We start from the raw sequence: 27,416 nt of genomic DNA, 5'->3' as shown, positions 1-27,416 counted from the left end.
GTAATCTACTCCAAAAGCTGCACGCAAGCAGCTTCAGGAATAGAACATGAGAGGCAAACGGCCAGAACGTTCATCTGGCAAAGCCACCTACCATTAATCTTGATTGGTGAGATCAGTCTTTATGTTGTCTTTCAACCCATTTGACAAAGAAGAACTGCACCAACCACTTCCTCATGAAATATAGCTTCACTTTCCTTATCTTTTTTTATTTTTTATTTTTAAATCTTGTGATGGTTATTGAGATGGATTAATTACGAATACTCAGCCTTCAGATTGGCTCCTCTAGTAGCCGCCTCTTGCTTGCTCAAAGCAAGCAGTCAGCACATAGTTATAATCTAATATGCATTGCTCGCCAAATAATGCCCAGGTGGCCCCACACAATTTGCACAGGGTTGAGAAAAAAGTCCAACAGAACATCCTTGGTTAGATCCAACTGCTTAGTTGTTATATAGTGTGGAGCAGCTGAGTGCAAGCTGGGACAACCCCTCAGATTTACTTTTACCAGCTGTTTGAAAAGTAGGCTGATGGGTTTAACTGTTTGTGCTGGTTAAGTGTGTCTGATTACAGTGCGGGTTGTGTTCAGTGATAATTGGCAAATGCAAACAAAGGATGGGAGAGGAGGCTGATGAGGGCCCTCTTAAGTGGGAAAGAAAACAAAACAAATTGAAGACTTGTGTATATTGTATATCTGCACAAAAAATAGGTTGCATTTAAACTCTAACATCATCAAAAACATTCTCATATTCATCACCATAATTATCTTTATTTTACACACACATGCACAGACCTCACAAAGCGCTTAACAACAGTACAGACGACACATTGCATTTAAAGCAGCCACAGATGCAGAAAAGACATGTCCATAAGAGCGCAGGAGCAATCGAGATATTTGTAATTTTCACACTGTTTCACAGTGTGTGCTTTAAGTGACCAGTTCCAACGGGTAAGCATGAATTACAACAGCAGTGTTATATTTTTGTCCTGTTGGGTTGCCGTAAAGGGAAACTGAAGTCCGACGTGCCATGAACAGTGCCTACTGCCACAATAATATTTGACAACAAAAATGTAATTAGACTAAAGAACTTCATATATGTAGAGGATTTTTCTCTTAGTTTCCTTTTTCAACTAAGTGCATGTGTTTAAAGATAATTTGTTGTACGTAGTTTTGTAATGGCAATTTAGTAGGCCTGCTTGGTGTGCATTTAAAGACCAACCCACCTAAAAGCAGCATAATTTGGATAGCAGTGCAGTGCCTAAATGTACAAGCCCATCTAGACAAAAATAGTTAGGGCTTATCTACGTAACACTGCTGTTGTAATTCAGCTTTAACCATTTCAAGTCATCACTAAAAGCACAGCACTGGGCACAGCAACTGAAACTGGCATGACAGCACAACCATCGTCTAAAGGTGCTTACCAGCAGCATAAGAAATGACCACTCCTGGAATGTAACGCCCAAGCACAGCCAGGAAAGTGCACAGGCTGCACACTAGAAGGCAGAACTGAAAATGACAGAAACAACGGTCTTGTGATAGTGTGTCTAAATAAGCTTTGAGAACAGCCTGTGGAGAGCTCTGCTGAATGAAACGTCAGCTGTGCGCCAAGGAAAATGTGCACTGGAGTGAAGCAAAAAGCGTGTGTGGGCCTGATACTGTATAAATAATACCATTTACACTATTGGCCTTCACCCTCCAAAGCATTTGTTAATATATGACAAAATAATCATGGCAATTAATAACCTATGGAGAAGCCACAACAGGTATAATACAACTGACAACATTTCAGAAATAAAAGATTCATGGAAATCAAGTCTATTTCTATACTGAAAGTGTGTTTTTTTACACATACGGTAAAGGCAATTTCTCCCTCCTACCTTGCCCGGGTTCTGCTGTTTAAAGGAGGACATTTCTTGTAGGAACAGGCTACCACTCATCCAGGGCTCGGTGGCACACGAGCTGGTCTCCGGCCTAATCTCCTGCTTGGAGTCGATGACTTCCCAGCTGGAGAAAGAGAGAGATTGAAAGAGAGAGAGAGACGTGACGGCAATGCAAACCCACAACAGAACAATCCTGCAGGATTAAGTTTATTTTACATGTACTGAAACACTGGATGATTAATTGAGCAACGAGAGCAAGAAATGCCAGTTAAAGTGTCGAGTCATTAATGTCATTGGTTAACTGAAGATTTGCAGAGATTCCTAGAAAACTTAAAAAAGGTTATTTTACCATACAAAGCTACACTTGATCCAGGACAAGAAGCTGAAGATCAAAGGCCCATGACTAGTTACATAAAACAATTTAAGTTCAATCCACTTTTAACTTTCCCTTAATGGGTGTTGCACAAAGCAAATCAGGGCATTGAAGACAATACTCTGGTAATGGATGGCTGTATTTAATAGTAAATTATGTATTACTTAGGGGAACTGGCTACATACAGACCCTCTCATGTGTTTGAAACAGACATCATCACAGCACACAGGGCCTTTAAAACACTGAAGGTCTGTAGGTGTAGGTGTGTGGAGACTACTCATTATGTCAAATTTGGTAAAATAACAAATAAAATCTGAAGCAATGCCAAAATAGCTGAGTTACAGTCAATGCCTTAACAATAGAACAATGAAGAAGAAACTAATCAAATCCACTGGAAAGCAAGCTGGGTTAAGGTCTGAGCGATTTGAGTGTTTTTTGCAAGCAATGAGAGAGAGGGAGAGAGAGAGAGAGAGAGAGAGAGGAACCAACAATAATAAACTTGAATATCAGGCTTTCTTGGAATGTCTTCTCTACACACACACTCTTCCTCTCCCTCCCTGGCTGGCTGACCCACTAGGTTCAATTAGTGGAAGTGGTGGTGCTCAGGGCCACCTTAACAAATCGTTGCCCCTGCAGCTGTCAGAGCCAGGTGCTAAATCTCATCTCAGTCACACGTCTGGACCATGGTAGAGTGCCATGTCTGTCCCTTTCCCACTGCTGCTGCTACAACATGGACAGGACCACTGGTATTCCATCTCCCCAGGTGTGTTAATCTTTCCAAATAAATGTATGTGAAACAACACGTGACATACCCCCTTTAAAAAGCCCTACATGCCCCGCTTTTATAAATAGTTCCAAACAATGTCAAGAATGGGTTCCAAGTATGTGGTACATCCATCTATTTCAAATCGAGAAGGAAAATATGTTTGCGTTGTGTATTCGCTTGTATATCGGGGCTGGACAACAGTGAGCGCTGTGACTGAGCAGCCTGCTGTTCGGAGGATTCAGTGACAGCTGAACACATGACAACGATATCCCACTCCGATCCCATCACTGTCTTTAAACCGCCCCCAGAAGGCTAGACTGTGATAATGAGAGATTATTGGTACTGACAGGTAAAGTTTCCATTGCACTCTAACAGAAGCACATAAAGAGACGCACAGCCACGCATTCAAGACAGAAAATCTCTAAAACCCATTGAAGAACGGCTATAATTAAAACGAAAAACAAACAGTCAGTTACTGAAACGTCATATGCTTTATGTGAAGTGCAACACTATGTGTTATATTTTATGTATGTTTTTGATCATGGATTTTTGGGGGGGAAAGTTAACTCAAATTATAATTATAATATAATAAGTATAACACACAGGGATGGAATAACCTTAACTGCAACTAAACAACTGCAACTCTTAAGCAGTCCTGTTGAGCGCAGCTTTAGTACCGTTCTGGATCATCCCCGGAACAATCCTTGCATCTATGATGGCAAAAGGCTATCAAAGCTTTCAACATGTGAGTGGAGCACGTAAAATCAGTTTCACAATACACTTTATAGGTTATATTGACAAACACAGCGGATTATTGCCACAATCCAACAATCTGGTCCTCTAGTCTCCTCATCCTGCATACAAATAAGACCCCCCTACTGCTCTTGTCACAATGAGTTACTCATCATCAGATAGAAAGATACCAATTACCTCATGCCCGATCCCCTGTCTTCATTTTCCATGTCAGGTGGCTCTGGGTCAAAGCTCGCCCAATACAATCACCTTTAAAACGTTGTCCGAGGTTAAACGTGAGTTTTCTTCTTATAGATGTGGGGTTGTACAATGAGCCTACAACAAGTGCCCTTGTTTATCCTCAGTGCGGCTCTGGGCGCGCTGGCTGCTGTCTATAAATAACTCAGTCACACCGCATTCCGCGCAGCACAGCTCGGCCGCCACTGCCGTCCCGCGGGAGGCGCGGCTGTGTTTCCTTGGAAGGTGCAGTAGCTTTTTCTTCTGACACCGTCCAAATTATTTCAGATGTGAATAGGAGAATTCAACGAAATTGTTTTAAAAGCGACACAAACACCACTGGCTTGCTTTGTTGTCGACGTTTAAATGTCATTTACTTTTATTATGAATGTTGTTATGCAGTGTAGAGTTCCGCGGAAGAAACCGCGTCCACTCACAGTCTGTTAGTCTTGGCGCTGTTCGTGGTTTGAAGTTGAGAGAGGAACACAAAAGCTTCAGTTACATTTGTTTTCCCAAAGTCGCCGCAGTTATAGTAAACAAAACATAAAAAGAACACAGAAAGTCCTTGGGAACATTTCGTTTTGTACGCAATGACCTACAGCGTTAATTATTGACTGCATAGTGATCTTGAGCACACACCAAGCCATCTAACTGTACCTACTGGGTACTGTTTCACAGCAGTATGCACGGCGTTTCGTAGCGTCTGTACAAGTGAAGAATATACACTACATACATTAACTGCAGACGATTCAGTGTTTTTTTAATTGATTTGCCAGTTGTACAGTAAGTACTTCAAAGTTATATAAACAGAGGTCACTTGTTCGTAATGGCGCATTTGCGCGTTCATGTAGCGCAGATTGCCGCAGTTCTGCACAGATCAGCAGAATTCTACTGATCTCATTGGTGGACCAGTGCAGATCTATGCAGAACTGCGGAAATCTGCGCTACAAGAACGCGAACCGAGTGAACAATGTTTTACGCAGCGCAGCGCCCCAAGTGTAACGAGTTTGTTTGTGCAACATCCAACCAGAGAATACAATTACTCTTTCAATACATACGGACGTGTGTGTATTTCTGTAAATACTGTATTGTTTTTACAGCCTTATGCAAGTTTGCCCTGGTAAATGTAAAATATGACGTTTGCAAATCCATGGTTTTACCGTTTTTTTGACATAGTTTGCCAGTGTTTCGCAACCCTCACCATGTTTCACGATATGTACCACTGCTCCGCCACATTGGACGAGAGTGACTCCAGCAAACGAGGTAACGAGGGACAGGATTTATTTCTTGTTCCCTGATGTACAGTAACGCTGTCTCTGAAGTAATCCAATATAAAGTGGCAATATGTTTGCATACAATATGTTTTGTTTAACTTTTTAATTTGCTTTATTAACTTTTCTTTCTGTTTTTTTTTTTGTATTATTATTTGCTAATACTGTGGAATGGAGTTAAATTGAATCTTATAACGTTTTTTCAGGATGTTTTGACAACAGTCCCCGAGTCTACACATTTTTGTTGCCACGATGAAAGATTGTTTTGTGGACACTTGTTTATTACAATGTTGCTCACAACTTTATTTGTTTAAGTTGGAGAGATTAAAGCGCCTCTGACGCAATACTGTACATTCGGAGACTTTGGGCTGTTCCATCTTGGAACCATTTCCGGGGTTTCCAGTGCAGAACAGTATACTTAACGGGAGTTTTGAAAAGCAAGTGTATCCATTACCTTTATCTTCCTTGGAAATCTGTACATATATTCTCTTTCTATCTATTTTTCTGTCTCTGTTCCTCCCTCTACATATTTTTACATATATGTATTGTCCCTGTGCAATGTATAGTTCTTTCCTTTTAGATAAACACGTAATCGTGCTGTGTGACAAAATGGAAATACTTAAAGAGCACACTTCCATGTTGCAGTGATTAATCTATTGTTTATTTATTTTTTACTGACATTGCGAAAGCCAAATCTCTCGGGAACAGCGAGAGCAACATCAGTTTCAGTCTTTGAATGCCTGTGTTTACAATCTTTAAGCAGGCTCACATTCCCTTAGCCGAGAACCAATGGCAGGCCTCCCTCTCAGGCACACCTCCCAGCCTCCCCCTCATCGTGTCCCTAATTGGCTGCCTTTGCCTGGGTCTCTTCACAAAGACTCTGAAGTAAACAGCTGTGTCATTTTCAGCGTACATTTCATGACGAACAGTTTTCAGCTACCAGTCGCGTTACACAACAACCAGAAAAAATTATCAAAACTAGTATTTTATCGACAAAAATAATGAAACAAAGAAAAAGAAAAACGAAATAAAAGGATATACATCCCTTTATAATAGTTTACTGTAGTATACCATGGTAAAACCACAGACAAATAGGAAATCAAAGTAAAATCACAGTAAATCGTGAAGAGGTATAGTATAGTATAGTATAGTATAGTATAGTATAGTATAGTACTCCATGACACAAACCATGCATGGTAATAGGATGGAGAAGCTACCAATATGTTTTTCAAGTAGACTGTGGTAAACTGTGATATGGGTTCCACAAACTGTATGACATGGGAGTGCCAAGGAGCAATCAAGAGCAGACTCAAACTCCAGTTCCAGTGTATGCCCTTGCTCACACTGAAGAACACCTGCTTACTCATTAAATATTACATTTGTAGAAGAAGCTGTACAATGTTAAATCGACAATACTGAAAACACAAGCCTTCCTTTCTGCCAGTAACATGTAGATGCAGTGTGCTATTTAGTTTATTTTGATTGTTTGTTTTATTTTATTTAATAAGGGCACCATGACAACCTGTGTATGTTGTGATATTGTGAACAACAGACTCCCAGCCAACTTTGATAGCATTTCCAGTTGAAAAACCACCTGCCCACCCACCCCCTTCTCTCCTACATCTACCCACACCACAATAAGTGATCAAATGCCATGATGGAAAAATTACCTAAACCAGAGCTGGGTCACCATAGTCCTGGAGGGCCGCATTCATGTCTGTAGGTTTTTGTAGGCCGCTCTACATCCCCATACTGCTGACAACCTTAATTTAATCATGAATTGGTTCAATTTACATTTTTTGTGAAGTATCTGAGAGTTAATGTGCAGGAAAAAAACATACTGGGGTTACAAACCACTGTTCTAGACCTTTGATACAGACCATGCTTGTCAGAACGTCCCATACTTGCCATAACAAAAAAACAAAATATATATATATATATATATATATATATATCCATTCTGTGTTTGCTTATATTCTGTATTCCCTATACTTGTTACTGTGAGGGTGACTGTGGAGTTTTTGTTGGTCTTTTATTACAAGCCCCTGCTAACCAATTCCAAGGCTCTACAGAGAGAGAACATGCTTCTCAGTATTCTGTGTACTCAAAACCCCTTTGCACCCCCTGGGAGAAGCTTTTTCCTGCTGGTATTTCTTAGTACTGAGCAGGAATTGGGGCCCCTTTCTGAGTGAGACAGACAAGAAGACTCATCCTGGAACACAACACTGCTCAGCAGATTCTAGAAGGGAGAGGGCTGACAGAACGGAATGGAATGGAATGCATCTTCTGATCTTCACGTCTCTGTGAATTGTGCAACACTGTTGTGCTTTGTATTACATGTTGAAATCAGTTTCACACAAGTATTAAGAAGTGTGTGAGGGGGGATTTAAAATTATGGCACTGGTCTTAAAAGCACCTCTGCAGTACAAACAGATCCCTGTGTTGCCACATCAGCAAAGCAACACTACTGAATAGGTGTGCAAAGTCCAGCTTTTAGCTCCAATCCCTCGAAAGAAATACAAAACTACTTGTAACTGACAGCCACAGAGTGATGCACACAGCTCAGTAACTCATTGCTTGTGGATCAGCAGCGTGATCTATCTTAACCTTGGTTAATGGAGCAATACTCACTGCAAAGAACATCAGGTGGTACACATTGCATGAAGAAAGATCATCTAATCTTTTTTGTCACATTTAAAGTGTTATTAAAGCTATTCATTTATTTATTTAAAGCCCACATGTATTGATTGATTGATTGATATCAGATTTGTCCTTTGAAACCCTAACAAGATACAAGACCCAGGAAGAACTGCAGGATTCAAACACAATTTTAGTTATGTACATGGCTTTAACCAAATACCTCCAATCACTGTTGAAACAAATACGTTTAAAAAAATGATCTGTTTCATGAATTTTATCAGTTCCAACAAGTGAATGGTCACAAGACTGACATTTCTGTAGAATAGAATCATAAAGCATTATTGCTCAGCTATGTTATATTACAGAACTGACAATATATAGGCTAAATATAAACACATTATTTGATTTGATAAGCTGTAAGATTAAAGAAGCGAGAGAGAAACAACCTGGCTAACACATTTAATTCTGTCAAAGTTGTGTGAGGTTGTAGTTCAATGATATTTTGTTTATCTTTCAAATCGGAAGCAGTGCCCAAGGGGGGGCGAGGTTTAGCACGTTACCATAGGAACCTCATCAAAAACATTTTTCTATCAAAGCTGCCTATAGGCCCCTGTGTGAGTCACTCAAACTCAGACCCTTCCCGTGTCCTGTTTGTAAATAACGTGACACACACACAGGAACTTCCTCTTTGCCATTTTCACCTGGCACTCTAAGACATGTAAGATCCTCTGTTTTTGTGTTGTCTTTTAATCTTATAAATCACAACATGTTGTTTTCAGCTGGCTGGCTTTATAAATAGTATTGCCACCCATGAGCCGCTACATTTATTAGTCTTATTTGTGTGTATTTTGTTGTTATTATTAACAAAAAAGCTGTACTGTGCTATCCGCACCCCAGAGCTCTGGCTACGCCTCATTTCCAGTTTTGATTTCTATACACAAAGACTTGCAAAACTAGTCACTTTTTATATATTTATTTGACATATATTTTATATATATATGTATACACTCACCTAAAGGATTATTAGGAACACCTGTTCAATTTCTCATTAATGCAATTATCTAACCAACCAATCACATGGCAGTTGCTTCAATGCATTTAGGGGTGTGGTCCTGGTCAAGACAATCTCCTGAACTCCAAACTGAATGTCTGTGAATGGGAAAGAAAGGTGATTTAAGCAATTTTGAGCGTGGCATGGTTGTTGGTGCCAGACGGGCCGGTCTGAGTATTTCACAATCTGCTCAGTTACTGGGATTTTCACGCACAACCATTTCTAGGGTTTACAAAGAATGGTGTGAAAAGGGAAAAACATCCAGTATGCGGCAGTCCTCTGGGCGAAAATGCCTTGTTGATGCTAGAGGTCAGAGGAGAATGGGCCGACTGATTCAAGCTGATAGAAGAGCAACTTTGACTGAAATAACCACTCGTTACAACCGAGGTATGCAGCAAAGCATTTGTGAAGCTACAACACGTACAACCTTGAGGCGGATGGGCTACAACAGCAGAAGACCCCACCGGGTACCACTCATCTCCACTACAAATAGGACAAAGAGGCTACAATTTGCACAAGCTCACCAAAATTGGACAGTTGAAGACTGGAAAAATGTTGCCTGGTCTGATGAGTCTCGATTTCTGTTGAGACATTCAGATGGTAGAGTCAGAATTTGGCGTAAACAGAATGAGAACATGGATCCATCATGCCTTGTTACCACTGTGCAGGCTGGTGGTGGTGGTGTAATGGTGTGGGGGATGTTTTCTTGGCACACTTTAGGCCCCTTAGTGCCAATTGGGCATCGTTTAAATGCCACGGCCTACCTGAGCATTGTTTCTGACCATGTCCATCCCTTTATGACCACCATGTACCCATCCTCTGATGGCTACTTCCAGCAGGATAATGCACCATGTCACAAAGGTCGAATCATTTCAAATTGGTTTCTTGAACATGACAATGAGTTCACTGTACTAAACTGGCCCCCACAGTCACCAGATCTCAACCCAATAGAGCATCTTTGGGATGTGGTGGAACGGGAGCTTCGTGCCCTGGATGTGCATCCCACAAATCTCCATCAACTGCAAGATGCTATCCTATCAATATGGGCCAACATTTCTAAAGAATGCTTTCAGCACCTTGTTGAATCAATGCCACGTAGAATTAAGGCAGTTCTGAAGGCGAAAGGGGGTCAAACACAGTATTAGTATGGTGTTCCTAATAATCCTTTAGGTGAGTGTATATATATACACCGATCAGCCATAACATTATGACCACCTGCCTAATATTGTGTAGGTCCCCCTTTTGCCGCCAAAACAGCCCTGACCCGTCGAGACATGGACTCCACTAGACCTCTGAAGGTGTGCTGTGGTATCTGGCACCAAGACGTTAGCAGCAGATCCTTTAAGTCCTGTAAGGTGCGAGGTGGGGCCTCCATGGATCGGACTTGTTTGTGCAGCACATCCCACAGATGCTCGATTGGATTGAGATCTGGGGAATTTGGAGGTCAAGTCAACACCTTGAACTTGTGATTCATCAGACCAGGCCACCTTCCTCCATTGCTCTGTGGTCCAGTTCTGATGCTCACGTGCCCATTGTAGGCGCTTTCGGCAGTGGACAGGGGTCAGCATGGGCACCCTGACTGGTCTGCGTCTACGCAGTCCCATACGCAACAAACTGCGATGCACTGTGTGTTCTGACACCTTTCTATCAGAACTAGCATTAACTTTATCAGTTGGATCGGACCACACGGGCCAGCCTTCGCTCCCCACATGCATCAATGAGCCTTGGCCGCCCATGACCCTGTCGCAGGTTCACCGCTTTTCCTTCCTTTTGATAGGTTCTGACCACTGCAGACCGGGAACACCCAATAAGAGCTGCAGTTTTGGAGATGCTCTGACCCAGTCGTCTAGCCATCACAATTTGACCCTTGTCAAAGTCGCTCAGATCCTTACGCTTGCCCATTTTTCCTGCTTCTAACACATCAACTTTGAGGACAAAATGTTCACTTGCTGCCTAATATATCCCACCCACTGACAGGTGCCATGATAACAAGATTATCAGTGTTATTCACTTCACCTGTCAGTGGTCATAATGTTATGGCTGATCGGTGTATATATTAGTAGGCTAGTCGTTGTGTTGGTTTTTGCCTTCCAGCAAGCAGTCGCAGTAAATTCAAGGCACGGCTGCCTGGCCTAAGCCTCAGCCTATCGTAAGACATCTCCTCCACTGGCTTGAGCCCTTATTACAGCCCGAGGATGCAGCTGTAGGACATCTCGCTCTTTGGTTGGTGGCCTTTTACCCTTGGGCCCTCTGGACCCTGCACATCGCAATGCCTGGTGTCCCTGGTACCCCCGGCACACACGGTGTGAACTGGCTTACAAGACTCATGCAGCGATGGCCTCCTGCAGTGTAGTTCTACAGGCTGGATGTGATGGGACTGGCCCCCTCCATTGGGAACCCGGTTTTGGCTTTGTTTTGAGCCTTAGTAGCCTATGAGGCACAGGCTCCTGGCCTCTTGTATCCCTGTCTAACCCTGTTAACGCATCCTGGTGAGCACCTTGGATGGAACCATGTTGACACGCTTCCCTTCCTACTGGGAGCACCCATGGGAGTTGCTCCTGGTTTTTGACAGTCCCAGAGACTGTCAAGCAGCCTCGCGGGTATGTTGTCTCACGAGGCTGCCCTGTATATAGTTCGCTCATTACTGTGTATTGCTTACGTTGTGTCACAGGAGTGCATGTGCTTTGCCCTGTACCCCGCTATGTACATAGTTCCTTGGATAGCAGGTTTGTGGTTCCTTGTTCTTAGCTGTGCTAGTAGAGATGGAGGCCGCTGCTGCTGTATCCAGTGGAGGGCACTCAAGCTGACACTTGTTGCCCCCCTGTGTATATAGTTAGTTGGTTACAACATAGTAGAGCTTGCTGTTGCCCCGCATCTAGCAGTGCTGAGATAGCTCATGTGTTGTGCGGAGGGTGCATGAGCTGGTTCCTGCACCCTGCAGTGTATATAGTTAATTTGTTACATTACAGTTGAGTTGTCTGCTACTATCATTAGCGGAGGGCACGTGAGCTGGTCTCTGTTGCCCCGGCCTTGATAACAGCACCAGTAGAGCTTGCTGTCCCTCCACTCCTAAGTTTGCTGGTTGAGCAGAAGATGACTGCTCCTGTGCTGTGTGGTAGCTACATGAGTCTTCTCCTGTTGCCGCCCTGTATATAGTTGTTGTATCCAGCCGAGGATATCCCAGTGCTGTTAGCCCACAGTGTGTATAATTTCTGATGACAGATCTGTATCCTGCTCCTAATTGCATTAGTCAAACAGGATGCCACTGTGACTGTGAAGCTGAGGGCACAAGAGTGTTTGCTGCCCCGCTCTGGTTTCATTCCGTTCATTTGTACAGTAGGTCTGTGGCCCACTCCTGTCTGTGCCAGCGGAGCAGTAGACTACTGCTACTGTGTTGAGCAGAGGGCACAATAATTGTTGTCCTCCTGTTTTTACATTTTTTTAAAATACTGTAGCAGTAGATCTGTGGCCCCACTTCTGGCTGTACTTGTGGAGCAGGATGCCGCTGCCACTGTGTTATGCGGAGGTCACAAGAATTGTTCTGTTGCCTGTGCTATATGATTCTGTACTAGTAGATCTGGGGTCAAACTCCTAGTTAAGCTAGTAGAGCTTGAGGCTGCTACTACTGTGTTACACGGAGAGCACAAGATTTGCTCTGTTGCCCCGCATTGTATGATGTTGTGCAAGTAGACCACCCTTAACTGCGCTAGTGGAGCAGGAGGCCACTGCTACTGTGATGAGTAGAGGGCACAAGAACTGACTCATGTTGCCCCGCTTTGTACACCATTCTTGAATTACTGTTCCCAGTACAGCGTGACTGCAATCTTCGCTTCTGGGCAGCCCATATTTGGCCCTGAGGGGCCCCTGCAACTTCAATCTAGAGTTTGTCGAGGTCCCTAGCAGTTATGCCTCGGGGCAGGCTCCCTTATCAGCTTGCTGCCTCTTCCCTTGTGACAGTTTGGCTATATAGTAGTCCCTCCCCCTTGGGCAGTGGTTCTGATTAGAAAGATAATGATAGGTTGCCGATGCAACCCTGTTTATCTGAGAAAGGAAATACTGCCCAAGGGTTGAAAGGTCATGTGGGAGTTCCAGGCTGCGCAAAGAGTTCTATGACTTCAGCGCTAAAACACTTCCGAAAAAGTGTACTCTTTTGAACACTCTGCCGAAGGGAGCATTGAAGGACACAAAAAGCTCAATTAGGCTCCCTTCACTCGTTCCCTAAGGGTTTGGGACACCCCTTAAGATGGCCACCGTAGTACTTCCGCCCTGCAAGGGAAGGGAATGAGGGAACAAGTGTGCGATTTGGAACACAGCCCAAGTCTTTCAGCAAATTGGAAGTTCCTGTATGTGCATCATGTTATATACAAACAGGAAACAGGAAAGGGACTATTTGAGTGACTCACACAGGAGCCTATAGGCAGCTCTATGATATGATAAAATGTAGCGGAGGTTCCTATGGTAACATGCTAAACCAATCCCCTTTGGGCAGTGATTTCTTTCTTAGATAACCGGGGTTGCATCTGCAACGTATCGTTTCGACTAATATGAAATCAGAAAAAGGTTGTAGAAACGTATTATCAACTCAGAATCGTATTATTTTGCATGCGTGAATACAGTTTAATATTTTTCATTTAACTTAAATGTCTTTATTCTCTGTATTTTGTTATTTGTCAATATTTAATTTTTCTTTGGAATGTAGTAATATGAATGGTATATTATAATGTTATGTTTTGACAACATAAAGTCACACAAACCTAAAGGACATCTAAATAGTGGATAAAAATTGCTTTACATTATCATGATCTTTAATACCATGATATGATATCATGTATTTAGTTTGTGTCAAAGCCTATACAAAACAGTAATATTGATATTAAAAACATACAGCACTGATTATGGAATTCATATTTTCAACCTTCCAATAAATTAGGAATATGCATTTCAATTACATTTATTTTTTAGACTGATTCAAGTTTTCAGGTCTGATCACCCTCAAAAGCCACATACTGAACTAAATATATTGTTTAATGTAATAACAATTATCATTATTATTATCATCAAATGATTTGTCAAGTTCATATCAACTGAACTCTCAGTGCTGTTTGAATGACAGCTGTAAGACTTTATATCCAAACAGATTATGTGAATTATCTCTGAAGAGTTATATTTACAAATTGAAAAAGGTGCAGCTGACTTTCCAACTCTCCAGCTCCCCTGTATGCCTTTTTCGTGAAGATAGACAAAATCTGGCAGTCAAACAGCACATTTGTTTCTGTTTTAGGCTATGTATTGTAAGACCAGTAGCTCAGGCAATGATAATTAATTGTTTTTTAATGGAGCCCCAAAATTATAAATGTTATAGGTTTGTGTTCAGAGTGCCAAATAATGTGTCAAGTGTGACTAATAAGTGTCAAGTGTATCTACACTACTGGTCATGGAATAGTTTTGTTTAACAAAATTTAACGCTCTGCGCGTAACACAGACAAATAATGCTTAAGAGGGTTTAGTAACACAGTATTTAACTCTGAAATGTTTTTGGTAACCTAACTTTGTTTAACCTCTGGCAGTTTATTGCTTACCTTTGTACCATTTCAGGTTATTCACTGGTCTTGAACTGCTTCAATTTTCAAAAGAAACTGAAAAACTGGGGGTGTTCTAAAACTTTTGACTGGTAGTATATATTAGGTGCATTTACACTGCCATTTCTGATCCGGATCAAATGTATCAGAACCATCTGATCACGATCAGTGGTGTTGCGTTTACACTGCCATTTGATGAGGATCAACTTTGAGCCCCCACAGGGGTCCTCACATGTGCACTAGCACGCAAGTCCAAACTTAATGATATGCATTTATTAAATTAGTCCTTTAGAACATTGTTATGTCGTATGATCTCATGTCAAATTATTCTAACAATTAAAGCCAAAATAATCTTAACCAAAGCATTTAAAATAAATATACAAATATTTTTTGCTAACATAAAATAAGTTATTTTTAACAGCCGAAGCACTTTAAATTAAAATACAATTATATTTTATGCTAACATAAAATAACAAGCCATTCAGTGTTAATTTTAACAATATTTTATTTATATTACGGGAAGTAGATATCTTATCTGCGCCACCGGTGCAGGTCTGCTGCCTGCCTTTAAACGTACTAGCTTGTAAGTACAAAAATAATTATATGTACACTCACCTAAAGGATTATTAGGAACACCTGTTCAATTTCTCATTAATGCAATTATCTAACCAACCAATCACATGGCAGTTGCTTCAATGCATTTAGGGGTGTGGTCCTGGTCAAGACAATCTCCTGAACTCCAAACTGAATGTCTGAATGGGAAAGAAAGGTGATTTAAGCAATTTTGAGCGTGGCATGGTTGTTGGTGCCAGACGGGCCGGTCTGAGTATTTCACAATCTGCTCAGTTACTGGGATTTTCACGCACAACCATTTCTAGGGTTTACAAAGAATGGTGTGAAAAGGGAAAAACATCCAGTATGCGGCAGTCCTGTGGGCGAAAATGCCTTGTTGATGCTAGAGGTCAGAGGAGAATGGGCCGACTGATTCAAGCTGATAGAAGAGCAACTTTGACTGAAATAACCACTCGTTACAACCGAGGTATGCAGCAAAGCATTAGTGAAGCCACAACACGTACAACCTTGAGGCGGATGGGCTACAATGCCGGCAAAAGCCAATGTCCAGGAGGATCCGAAGGCGAGGTCGATAAGGCAAGCAAGGGTCAAGGATGAGGCGAACAGGCTGGCAGGGAGAATCTGGGAATCGTAGGCCGATGTACAAAAGGAGGTCAAGGAACAGGCAATCAATAATCAAGAGGGCACACTGAGAATAGCAACTCGAGAGAAGACTAGACTTAGCAATGATTGGAGTGACCAAGGGGTTTATATACAGGGCAGGAGACGGAAGGTAATAGGTACTGGGCTGTGCTGAGCGAATGGGAGCTGAGGGAGGTGAGAGAGAGGGCACTGGGGTTTGAGGAATGTGGAATGACATGGTTAGAAGTCTGGTGATGATGACCTCTGGTGGCAAGTTGGAGAAGTGCGGGGGGAAACCATGACATACACAGTCATGTAAGTTCCATCAATTTGTTCCTTTTTGTTTTTTTGTCTTAAACCAGGGTTTACTTGCCTCCTAAATTAATGCTCATTTCATCATATCAGTATTGTAGCTGTGTATTTGGTTTTTCCATTCTAATTACGCTTCTTTAATGTGCTCCCAACTACTGCTTTATTTTAGAAATGGCTGCTGCACTATGGAAGACAGCATGTCTTACAGATGCTTATTTCCTGTCCATGGCTTGAATTCTGGGGGGAAAAAAGGATGACTTCAGCAATTATTATTATTATTATTTTCTCCCGATTGGTAGTGGTAGTGTTTATAAACATGAATAGTACAGCTGTAATCTGAAAATGTACAAGTTGGCATTATTTAATTGAAACTATCCCCTTTTTACTTGTTCTTAAAGGTCTGATGCATGCCAAAGCAAAAAAATATATATATTTTTTTAATATATGGAAGAAATGTGTGATCCTTATATTTTTCACAAACTGGCCCCTTTCATGCATAATGTAATATGTGGGATGTATTTTAAATATATTCTACTCTGTCATCCACATATGTATTTTATAAGTGGAAAGAATATTGTCGAAATTAACTTAAATTAACCTATATTTGCAACCTATTAAATAAATACACGGGTGGCAAACTAAGAAATAGTTAAAATACATCCCATATATTATAAGTATATATTTTATTGTTTCTTAGCAGATGTACTTATCCAGGTTGACTCACGATTGTTGTAGTTCATCACATTATTTTTACATAAAATTACCCATTTATACAGCTGGGTTTTTACTGGAGCAATCTAGGTAAAGTACCTTGCTCAAGGGTACAACAGCAGTGTCCCCTGCCTGGGATTAATCAATGAGTTCAGAGCCCTCACCACTCATTATGCCACACTGTCTGCTAAGAAATGTAATAAAGTACATATAAAAAGGGGGGATTTTGGCAAATGAAAAATATAAAGACTACATATTTCAACCATATATTTAAAATATAAAATTGTGTTCCATATGGGATTAAAGCTAGTATTCTGTTTTAGGTAGAAGCCAAAATTGGTCACAGATATGATGCCTGAAAAAACAGCCACTCTTAAAGGAAACTGCACACTTGCTTAAAAAAAACCCAGCCAACTGACAAGAATGTAAATAATCCAGCACATGTATTCTTTTTAAGATGGCACAGAAAACCTTGTCTCTAAGCGGAAATGTATACCTGTTTTCAGCCACCGTAGTTAAATATATGGATTCTCCTTTTATAGATCTGATTTTCAAATACAACTGATTTTCTGTATTTATTTTGAGAACTTTACAGGTTTCATTACCACACAGTTCAAAACTACAGTGAGGTTTTGTGCTGGGCTAGGGTTAGTGTTACATGGTCTAATAAGCTTAGATGAGCATTAGCATTAAGATTGCATTTTTAGTGCACAAACTAAAATGGGATGAGGTTTAGGGTTACCCATAACATTTACCCTACACCTAACCCTAAACCTAAACATACCTCCAGCCTGAAACATAACCCAACCCAAAGTCCCACCTTATTTTCCAGGTTAGGGTTAGGATCTCCCTTTGAATTAATATGAATTCTAATCTTACCCTTAGCCCTAAATCTAATCTAATGTACAGTTAGGGTTTATACTTAACTCAAAAACTAGCAATAGCCCTAAGCTTAAACCTCACCATAGTTTTAGGGTCTTAATTATCACATTGAAAGTGATCTATTACACCTGCAACCACCCAGCCTCTTGTGAGGGTGTCAGGTCAGGGTGACCCAGTGCCTCCAACAATTGTTAAATATTCAGTGCTGTAAGGTTCTGGGAAATGAAATGCCATGAGTTTAAAATCCTTATTAAACTCACTGGTAAAACATTTTGCAGAAGCATGCCACGATTAAGAAGTTTTCTGCATGAAAGAAGGCATTCCAGCCCACTTGCCTGCTGACCAAATTAATTGCGGTAATAACTGTGACAACAAACTCCTGTCTCACAGAGCACATTAAGCCTGGTCAGCTTTGTATACAAAGCGGCAGCCAACTGTGCAGATTTGCAGGGCTATTTCAACATTCAGAAAAGAAAAGATTTAGGCTGTTTTATTTATTAATTTATTTGCAAGGACAGGAATTTTCCATGGTGTTTTTCTCCTCTCTGACAGAGTCAGTTTGTATACTTCAGTTAAAATGTAGAGCATTTCCATTTTTCATATGAATAATAAAGAAGAAAAGGACAGCAGTTTTATTCCCATTGACAATGCAAAAGGTTAAGTCTACATGTTTTACTTGCTGACTTACATTAAGTCTGACAGGAAAAATATAGTCAGAAATTTGACAAAAAGGAAAAAAAGAAAACTCTCTTTAAGATCTAGGCCTTGAAATGTGAAACCTAGGCCTCCATGGCAGAGCTAGAATGCTCCAGTAGTATGGATTGGTGCTCTCCTTTCCTAGGTATATTGTTTTATTACAGACTGACAGTAATAGATGGTAGACAGGAATTTTACAGACCTCTCTCTGCAACAGTACAGTATTGATATGTGCTGCATTCAAACTGGTCACTACAGCGGACTCTTTTATCTCACATGTTGTTTTCCAATACGTCACTGCCTGTTCTCCTACCTTTAGTACCAATCAAATACATAACACCAGGGTTCTTACCTCTCACTGAGACTGCGCCACAGCTGGGCACCTAGAGAAATGAAAACATTATTGTTTTTTTGCTTTATTGAAACAGTGCAGTTTAGCAAAACAAAACAGCATACAAAACATGCTTAAGAATTATTTTATCTTTATTTGTTTAAGGATTTATTTTATTCTTGAAAATGTGGGGATTTTAATATTAGGTTTTCCTCTCTATATTACTCAGTACATACATATATATATATACATACATATATATATATACATACATGTATACATATATGTATATATATATATACATGTATACATATATGTATATATATATATATACATGTATATATATATATGTATACGTATATATATATATGTATATATATATGTGATCCTGTGCTAAGGAGGGTGAGACATGACCATGATGGGTAGCACTGGCCTTCCCCAAAACCCTGGGGGGATGATTTGGTTTGGGAACACCTGAAGCACAGCGTTCCCGTGAGTGACCCCCGGACTGAACTAAATAGGAAGCAGACCACTTCCAGAATAGGGAGAGCAAAGAGAGACTGAGATGGAATAGCTGGAGCCAGGGGGAGAAAGAAACAGAAATATTCTGCCTGAGAGCTGGAGAGCAGAGCCCAAAGAGTGTACCATACAATACAGCATCAAAAGATATATAAGACAATCATGAGTTAAAAACACAAATCCTGTTATACAGACACAAGAAGACATCAACCTTTAGATGGGAGATAGATAAATAGAAAGAGATAGACTGTAAGAAAGATTTGACAAATAATGTAATGCTAAAATTGAAGCCAAAGTTACTGTACAGTCACACTGACTGCAAGCCTGCTTGGCTGCCCAGTCCTTTTGCAAAGTCTGCTGGGTATTTAACTCTGATGCAGACATCTCCCTGAGCAAACCAAGAGCCTATATACTAAAACACGGAATGCCTGTTTTGTGTAAATGTTCTGGACAGGGTACATATTTGGGTGAGTAAATAAAAAAAGAACCACTCTGAGCCTTATGCAATCTTGCCCCCTATTTTGGCTGAGATAATGCACAGGCTACCCAATTTTATACTGGAGTTAACTCTAGCGTACCTCTGGTTCTGGACAGTGCTAAGTCTTTCACCATCTGCGCCGTAACAAGACCAACCAAAGACAAGGCAAGCAGGTAATACACTCTCCAGGAGCTCAGCGCCACAAACCTAGGAGAAAAGGAACCTGGTGATGAGAAAACTATTCCAGCCAGTTCAACCAGAAAAGTAATTATACTGCTACTACTACTAATAATAATATAAAAAATAACACAAAATGAAGCTATGTGGATATTTTTTATATTGATGTAGTATATATGTAAAATATTGTGTTAGTGATTCAAATAATGTTTACTCAGATGCAGAAGATAATGAAGTAGAAAGTCTTGGGTATCAATGCAAGCTTTTATAGTGCATTCAAAGGAACAAACCAAAGAGGTTTGGCTTTAAAGTGAATTTCTATAAGTAGTTCCTCTATGACACTGTCCAAATCATTATCGTTGTTTGTTTGCTTTTGATTGAGGAATGAGTCCTGAACTGTCTGAAGCCGTCTTTTAACAGCTACAAAAAAACTCCTAAGCTCAGTAAAGCCAAGAAAAAAAAAAGTATTAAATAATTGTGTAATTCAAGTTCATTTCAGCATTCTGCAAATGTGGTCATTTTCATGGGGGTCAGTCTAAGTATCATGTTTAATAAATTCATAATAATCATAGTAAATTATAGAATTCATAGCTTTCACTCACACAATTTTCCCCAAAATGAGCAACAATCCAGATATAATTGGCCTGTAGACAGCAATTTTAGAGAAAAGACAACATGCTGGCAAGCAGTCAAAGTAACAGGTGATCAATCAATTCTATCCAGTGCTTCAGTTTAACACTGAATAGAGCTGCTGCGAAATCTGGGGCCCAGGAGAAACTTTCACAAACACCAACATGGAACAAGAGTGAATCCATACAGCGTTTTATCAACCGTCCAAGTCCAGAAAGACACTAACAAATCTTCCTTCTACTGCACAGATTCCCATACATCTTAGAAATGTAATGATGCTCCCAAATACAGAAATTCAAATACACACACAAAAACATGCCCACCAAATTAGACATAAGTAAACACACAATTCTAAAGATCTGCCTGTTTGACATTTTCCCCAGTAACATGTACAGGTCCCAAATCAACAGGTGTGTCTCTTTCAAACTCGGCCTTCTATTTACTGAAGTCCAGTCATTGCATATTTCAACCTGACCTTCATCTGTATTTATACACGGATTTGCAATAGTTAGAAGAAATTGCTGGACAGGCCAACCCTTCCAGTCATGTGTTATCAAAACCAGATTTATCTGTGAATTAAAGCAGTGTGTTCAAGCTTCAAGTACCAGTCTCGAAACAGAGACATTGAAAAAAGGCAGAAGTACATTGTTGATTTTATTTTTAAACGAGAATCTTAGTAGTTAATTGTTTTCAGTGTAAATGACAGTTCAGGTTTTCACCTTCTTACCCCTCAACCCCAGCTGACTGTAAATTTATTAGAAATATAAGTTCAGTTAACTGTGAAACTTACATTTCACTTATATTATTTGAACACACACTGGCTGTGTTTACATGCTGGTAAATATTTAATGACTGCAGAGGGAATGGCAGGACTCATTTTAGGTGGTCATGGCTGGTTACAGTTTTAAATTATTTTTGTTTTCTTTTTTAATACAAATTAGGCCCTAAACCAAACTCAACATAACAAAATAGAAAGGTCCAATGCAGGAATTGTTCAATGTTAAAGCAGTATAGTATTAACCAAAACACTGTACAATTGTAATTCAGCCAATGCCACCTTAAAAAAAGTAATGACACGACCTCTACTGCCATGACTTTTCAGCAGCCTGTAAACACAGTCATTGTGTGCACTCACTTCCTGTGTCTTCTCTTCTGTGTGGAATCAACAGAACCAAAAGTGAAAGAGTTTTCGTCTCCAATTTTAACCAGGCAGGAAAATTGCCTTTAAGATTAATCAGTAAGAATCCACAAATATGCAGAGAGGATTTATAGATAGATAGATAGATAGATAGATAGATAGATAGATAGATAGATAGATAGATAGATAGTGGATGGAGGAAGAGAGAGAGACAAGGGCAGAGAGAGAGAAAAAAGGGGGAGACAGAGCAAGGCACAACAGATAGAGAGTGAGAGAGAAGGGGAGAGGACATTTTAATAAAAAGACACAACAAGAAAATAACACTTTCCTTACATGTCAGAGTACAACAAACCAAAACCAAAACACATTATCTGTTTGAAGTGTTAAAGTATTGCAAACAGCCATTTATTCTTGTTCAGCACATTATGACAAATTGGCAAACAATGTTGCTCTTCTGGTGTTCAATACACATCCCCAATGCAAAATCCCTGTAGTCTCCAGGCACTGGCGATACATGTGGTGCCTAAAGTATTTACTGTTCTAAGGTGCAAACCGAGAGCAGAGTCTCCTTTCAGTCACTGAGAAGCTGACTCCATTCACTGTCTGTAAATAATGACAAAACTGTACCCAGCTAAGGATCTGTCAACACAGGCAAAGGCAGTAAACTTAAAAATTAATAATTAGCTGAACACTTTGTAATAGTTTGTCTATTTGGGTTATGTTTTCTGGGAGGCAATACATAATTAATGGGAGTGTTTAATACAGGCTCCAGCTCAGCTATTTCTACAAAGTGAAAATAAAAAGGCGATCTTTCTTTGTACTGAGCATACAAGATATTCAAAGACTCTGGTCTCAGCCTGAAAAGCAACTTATTTTACATTCTCACAATATTTATCTGAGCCAGGCTAATCTTCGCATACTAAGACCCACATTGAATACATGTATATCTGAGTGCATTTAATTTCCTGACCTATTTTCAGGGGGAGAGAGAGAGAGAGAGCATTGAAAATTGGGCCTCTTAACAATGTTAATTTACAATAACTTGAATTTGAATAAATAAGAAGTTGTGCAGAGAATTTGCATTATAATTACAAGTACCACAGATCAGCACACGTGATGTTCACTCCCAGTATTCCTGTTGTTTTTGTCTGTGAAATCAAAATTGTTGCAGTCAATATTCCTAATTTTATCTGATGGTATATTTATGTATTTAATTGATGGTGTGTTTTAATAATCTGGAGTGTGCTTAAAGAAAACAACACACTGAAAAATCTGTCCTAAATTGGGAAAGGGCATTCACGTGTTATTATTATCATTATCATTATTATTATTATAATATTATTGACGTAAAATACAATTCATCAAGAAATGGTCTGTGAAAATGCAGGACACTCCTAAATGCTTTGACACGATTAAATTACGACACGAATTCTATAAAACCTATATATTGCATATCATGTTCTTACGTCATTGGATATCAAAACAAACCTCAGTGGGCATAGTTTATTATAATCTAGAGATGTGTGTTGTCTCTTTATCACCAAATAAAATGGGGAAAACGCCTGTATTGTTTTAGAGATAGTACTTTACCAAGCTTTAATCGTTTGCAGAATGGGTGTGTTGGATGCAAAATATAAACACACCTAGTTATTAAACGCGTTCAGCTTTCACTCTTGTTATATTGCATATGTAGCTAAGCAACGACTTAAATCGTGCCGGTGTACAATATAACATGTTTATTGTCGTTGCTATTTTATATTTCTATGTATTTATGCATGCATTTTATGCTTTTGTCGTTGTATTGTCCTGTCCTGCGGTAAAGCATGCAGGCTCTTACCAGAAGACCGAGTTGGTCGCTAGGAACGTCAGTGAGCTGCGCAGCGGTCTCCGCCAGCTTGTCGCGTCTGCGATGTGGCCAAGCAGAGATCTGCTGTCAGCGGGCTGCCTCGGAGCTGCTACTGTGGCCGTAGCCTGCTCTTCCCTCGCTTCATCCTGCTCTTTCTCCGGGTACTCTGCCATTGCTGCGGCTCTGTCGTCGCTCCACATATTCTCTGCAGCCACGGCAGTCGGGTCACCCTGTCTAGTGGCCGCCGCCGCTACAGCATCATCCTCGATTCTCCTCCTCCCTCTCCCTCTCCCTAGACTCGCCATGGGAAAATGGATCAATTCTTATTTTTGTTGTCAAGATGATTATTTAGCAGTAGTGGGCGATTGGTATTACCGACCCGCCTGTCCTGTATTGCCAACCTGACAGCAGCCTGTCTGTTGTTGTTTTTGTTGTCGGCTTGATTTACTGATGTCATCGAGAGGCAGCCAAGGTTGCTCTGGAGGACGATGACGTCATGGTGAAAGACTAAGTGACGCTGGCAAGAAGTGGGGTGTGTGTGTGTGTGTTTAATAATGGGTGGGGGGGGGGGGGAGGGGTTATAGCGTCTAGAGCTGATGTCAATGGGAATGCAAGTGTTCAGCACTGTGAATTTAACAAGCACAAGTCTTCTGAGCATGGAGAAAAATGTAGACAGTTACATTTGATTAGAAGAACTAGAATCCCTTTATTTACGTTTGTTTAATTGTTTAAATTAAGGCAAATAGGAAACAAATGCCATACATTAATTTATTTAATCATTATTCAATGTACATAAGATACATTGCCAAATTAGCAGCATGGGTCCCCCATTCATTGACCTCGTTGAGCCACAGCCTAGTAGGTTTACACTGACACTCAAAAACAGGAAGGGTGAGTTAAACCCATTCAATTAAGACCATGATGAGTACAGTGTGAAATTAAACCTGGAAACAATGCAGTCCTCCAGGAGCTGGGCTGGAGACCCTGGCATTATGCCAAACACCTCTTCAGCTGCAAATAATTTACATGAAGAATACATCGTACTATGCCCAGCGATGGACTGGCGCCCCATCCTGGGTGTATTCCTGCCTTGCGCTCTATGCCTGCCGTGATTGGCTCCGGCTTCCCCGCAACCCTCACCAGGATAAGTGGTTTCGAAAATGGATGGATGGATGGAACACATCGTACTAAGTAAATATAATGTAATTTTTCTAGTTACCTTGTAACAAACATACTAGTAGTAATATATCCTATACTAGTAGGTCTGGTAGTACAGGTACTGTATGGCAGAAGCCTTCAATACATTTGTCTCAATCTTTCTCTTGTATCATATTATATGCTTAGTTTATGCCAAACCCAATTCAACAAATATGATAACCACATCAGATAACAACAACAACAATAATAATAATAATAATAATAATAATAATAATAATAATAATAATAATAATAATAAAAATCTGACTTTAATAAACTGTCTTGCTTTATCATTTTTCTGCATGTCAGAATTACACTTCTCTCTCACTTCTGATTCCCTTTCTATGCACATGCAGAGTCTCTCCCAGATTCTGACCTGTGAGGGTGTGTAAGGCTTTGAGCTGCCCTTCTAATTCTTTTCCTTCCTCTTCCACTGAGATGCACTGCTACTCTCTTAACTGTCTGTTTCAGGGTCAGAGGTGCTGACAGAATTTGCTGGGAGTTGCTGGGCTCTATTAGCTATGGGGTGTTTGGCCAATGTCTGAGGAAGACTCCAATTGGAACCTGCCACACCAGATTCCTCTTACTAGCAGGTATGAAGCCAGCGCCCTTCCTAATTTCTTCGCTCTGGTGTCATCCCTCCAGCAGGACTGGGACTGCCGTCGGCCCCTGGAGCTAACAGATGATCGTCCAGGGGTCCACTGTGTGCAATCCAGCCCCTGCTAACACACAATGTTCCCACAACATTGTACAATGTTGTGACAATGTAAATTATGTTGCTGCAACATTGCAATACTTAGCTAATATTCAGTTGTGGGCTGACACCTGGCAGATTCAATTCAATGTGGACAAGTGCAAGGTATTACATGCAGGCAATACAAATGTCTGCTGTAATTACACTATGGAAGGAATAGAACTGGAAGAAGTATTGCATGAGAAAGACCTAGGAGTTTATGTGGACTCATCACTTTCCCCATCCAAACGATGTGGGGAAGCAATAAAAAAGGCAAACAGAATGTTAGGGTATATTGTCAAAAGTGTAGAATTTTAAACAAGGGAAGTAATGTTAAGACTGTACAATGCACTAGTTAGACCTCATCTGGAATACTGTGTACAGTTCTGGACTCCACAGCTCAAGAAAGATATCGCTGCTGAGGCGGCAGTTCAGAGGAGAGCAACCAGACTTATTCCAGGTTTGAAGGGAATGTCCTACTGAGAGACTGAGGGAACTGAACCTTTTCACCCCGGAACAGAGGAGACTATGTGGGGATTTGATTCAAATCTTCAAAATCATGAAGGGCATCGACCACATCAAACCAGAGGAGCTTTTCCAGATCAGCAGGGACACATGGACCCGGGGACACAAATGGAAATGTGACTATTTACAAGAATATGATTTTCATTAAGATGCTCCTCTATTTTCTGTCTAATAATTTTCTCCAACATTTTACAGGTGATGCAGATGAGACTGATTGGTCTGTAATTTCTCGGAAATAAGTGGAGAAGTCGTCGAGATAAAGCAAATAGAACTTTAATCAAGCCGGCTCGGAAGCCCCACGTCAGGAAAATTCCTTCAGTGAGGACTTAATGTTTACAAACATGAGTGAAGCTTTATAGGAAAATGATGGCCGTTCATCCAATCATAGGCTTCAAAAGATGCAAGCTCTGGAAAGTTTGTAGGCTGCCCTTCCCAAGGGAGGAGGTCATCATAGAGGCAGATGTCTGGTCCTGTTACAGCATACAAACGATATGATCTTGTGGTTTTCTTAACAACGTGGTAACATCTTTGGCTTTGAGAGGAGAAACAGGAAATCGGACCATTTGCCTTATCATAGATTAAACAGAAGTGGAGGCAGAGAGAATCATTTCAATAGGATGTATCTTTAACAACCACCTTGTTGGTTTTGCTAAGCTAGATAAAGCTAATTTGCTGAGTCTGTATACAAACAATTTCTAATGCTAACATCAATATAAAACATATACAGAGTCTTCAGTTTTGTCCCCTTTCTTGTGGATTAGTATGACATTTTCTGTCTTCCAGTCAGTTGGCACATCCCCTGTTCTAAGTGTCTTTTAGAATATTTTAGTTAGTGGCCTATAAATAATTTCCCTCATTTCTTTAAGTACTGTTGGAAATATACCATCTGACCCAGGTGATTTCTTTGTTTTTAATTCTGCTAATCCCTTTAGTACCTCCTCCTCATTTATCCTGATCTCTCTTAGGATTTGACTGGACTGATTGTTAACCTGTGGCATGTTTTCTGTTTCTTCTTTTGTGAAAACCTCTGTGAAATACTCATTTAGAACACTTGCCACATCTTGTTCATTTTCCAAGATACTTCCATTGTTGCCCTTTATCTATTTCACTTCCTCCTTTATTGACCGCTTGCTGTTGTAGTATTGAAAAAAGCTCTTTCCATTAGTTTTAGCTCCAAGAGCTATGTTTCTTTCTATTTCCCTCTTTGTTTTCCTGATCCCTTTCTTAAGATCTCTTTGCAGCTCAACATATTCTTTGTATTTTGTTTAATCTCCATCCCTTTTGTATGCGCTATACAACATTTTATTTTTCTTTATATTTTTTTGCATACTTCTATTAAACCATTTTGGCCAATGATTTTTGGTCCTCAATTTGCTAAGTTTTGGTACAAATTTCTCCTGAGCCTCAAGTAGTATATTCTTAAAATATAACCATCCATTTTCAACTGAATCTGTATCCAGTGTGCTCCAGTCTAACTCTTCTAAGTGCTGCCTCATACCTTCAATGTATTTGAACCTTCAAAC

At 40.3% G+C, this 27,416-nt stretch overlaps 1 protein-coding gene across 2 annotated transcripts in view; it reads right to left on the bottom strand.

Moving 5' to 3' along the window:
- The window catches only part of retreg1 (reticulophagy regulator 1), a 35,920-nt gene extending 12,004 nt beyond the window's left edge, over positions 1-23,916 (bottom strand). The window contains exons 1-5 of one of the 2 annotated variants that reach the window (XM_066687390.1): positions 23,430-23,916; positions 19,748-19,854; positions 18,672-18,702; positions 1,873-1,999; positions 1,417-1,501 (exon numbers count right to left, since the gene is read on the bottom strand). In XM_066687390.1, coding sequence (XP_066543487.1) covers positions 1,417-1,501; positions 1,873-1,999; positions 18,672-18,702; positions 19,748-19,854; positions 23,430-23,743 — 664 coding nt within the window. In that variant the 5' untranslated portion in view covers positions 23,744-23,916. Of the gene's footprint in view, positions 1-1,416; positions 1,502-1,872; positions 2,000-18,671; positions 18,703-19,747; positions 19,855-21,181; positions 21,354-23,429 lie in introns of those variants that run through there. The other variant, XM_066687398.1, reaches the window with a different exon arrangement.
- Between the last annotated feature and the right edge of the window lie 3,500 nt (positions 23,917-27,416).

Source organism: Amia ocellicauda, chromosome 2, assembly GCF_036373705.1.
Source record: "Amia ocellicauda isolate fAmiCal2 chromosome 2, fAmiCal2.hap1, whole genome shotgun sequence".
NCBI lineage: Eukaryota > Metazoa > Chordata > Actinopteri > Amiiformes > Amiidae > Amia > Amia ocellicauda.
This window is presented reverse-complemented; position numbering and strand designations above follow the sequence as displayed.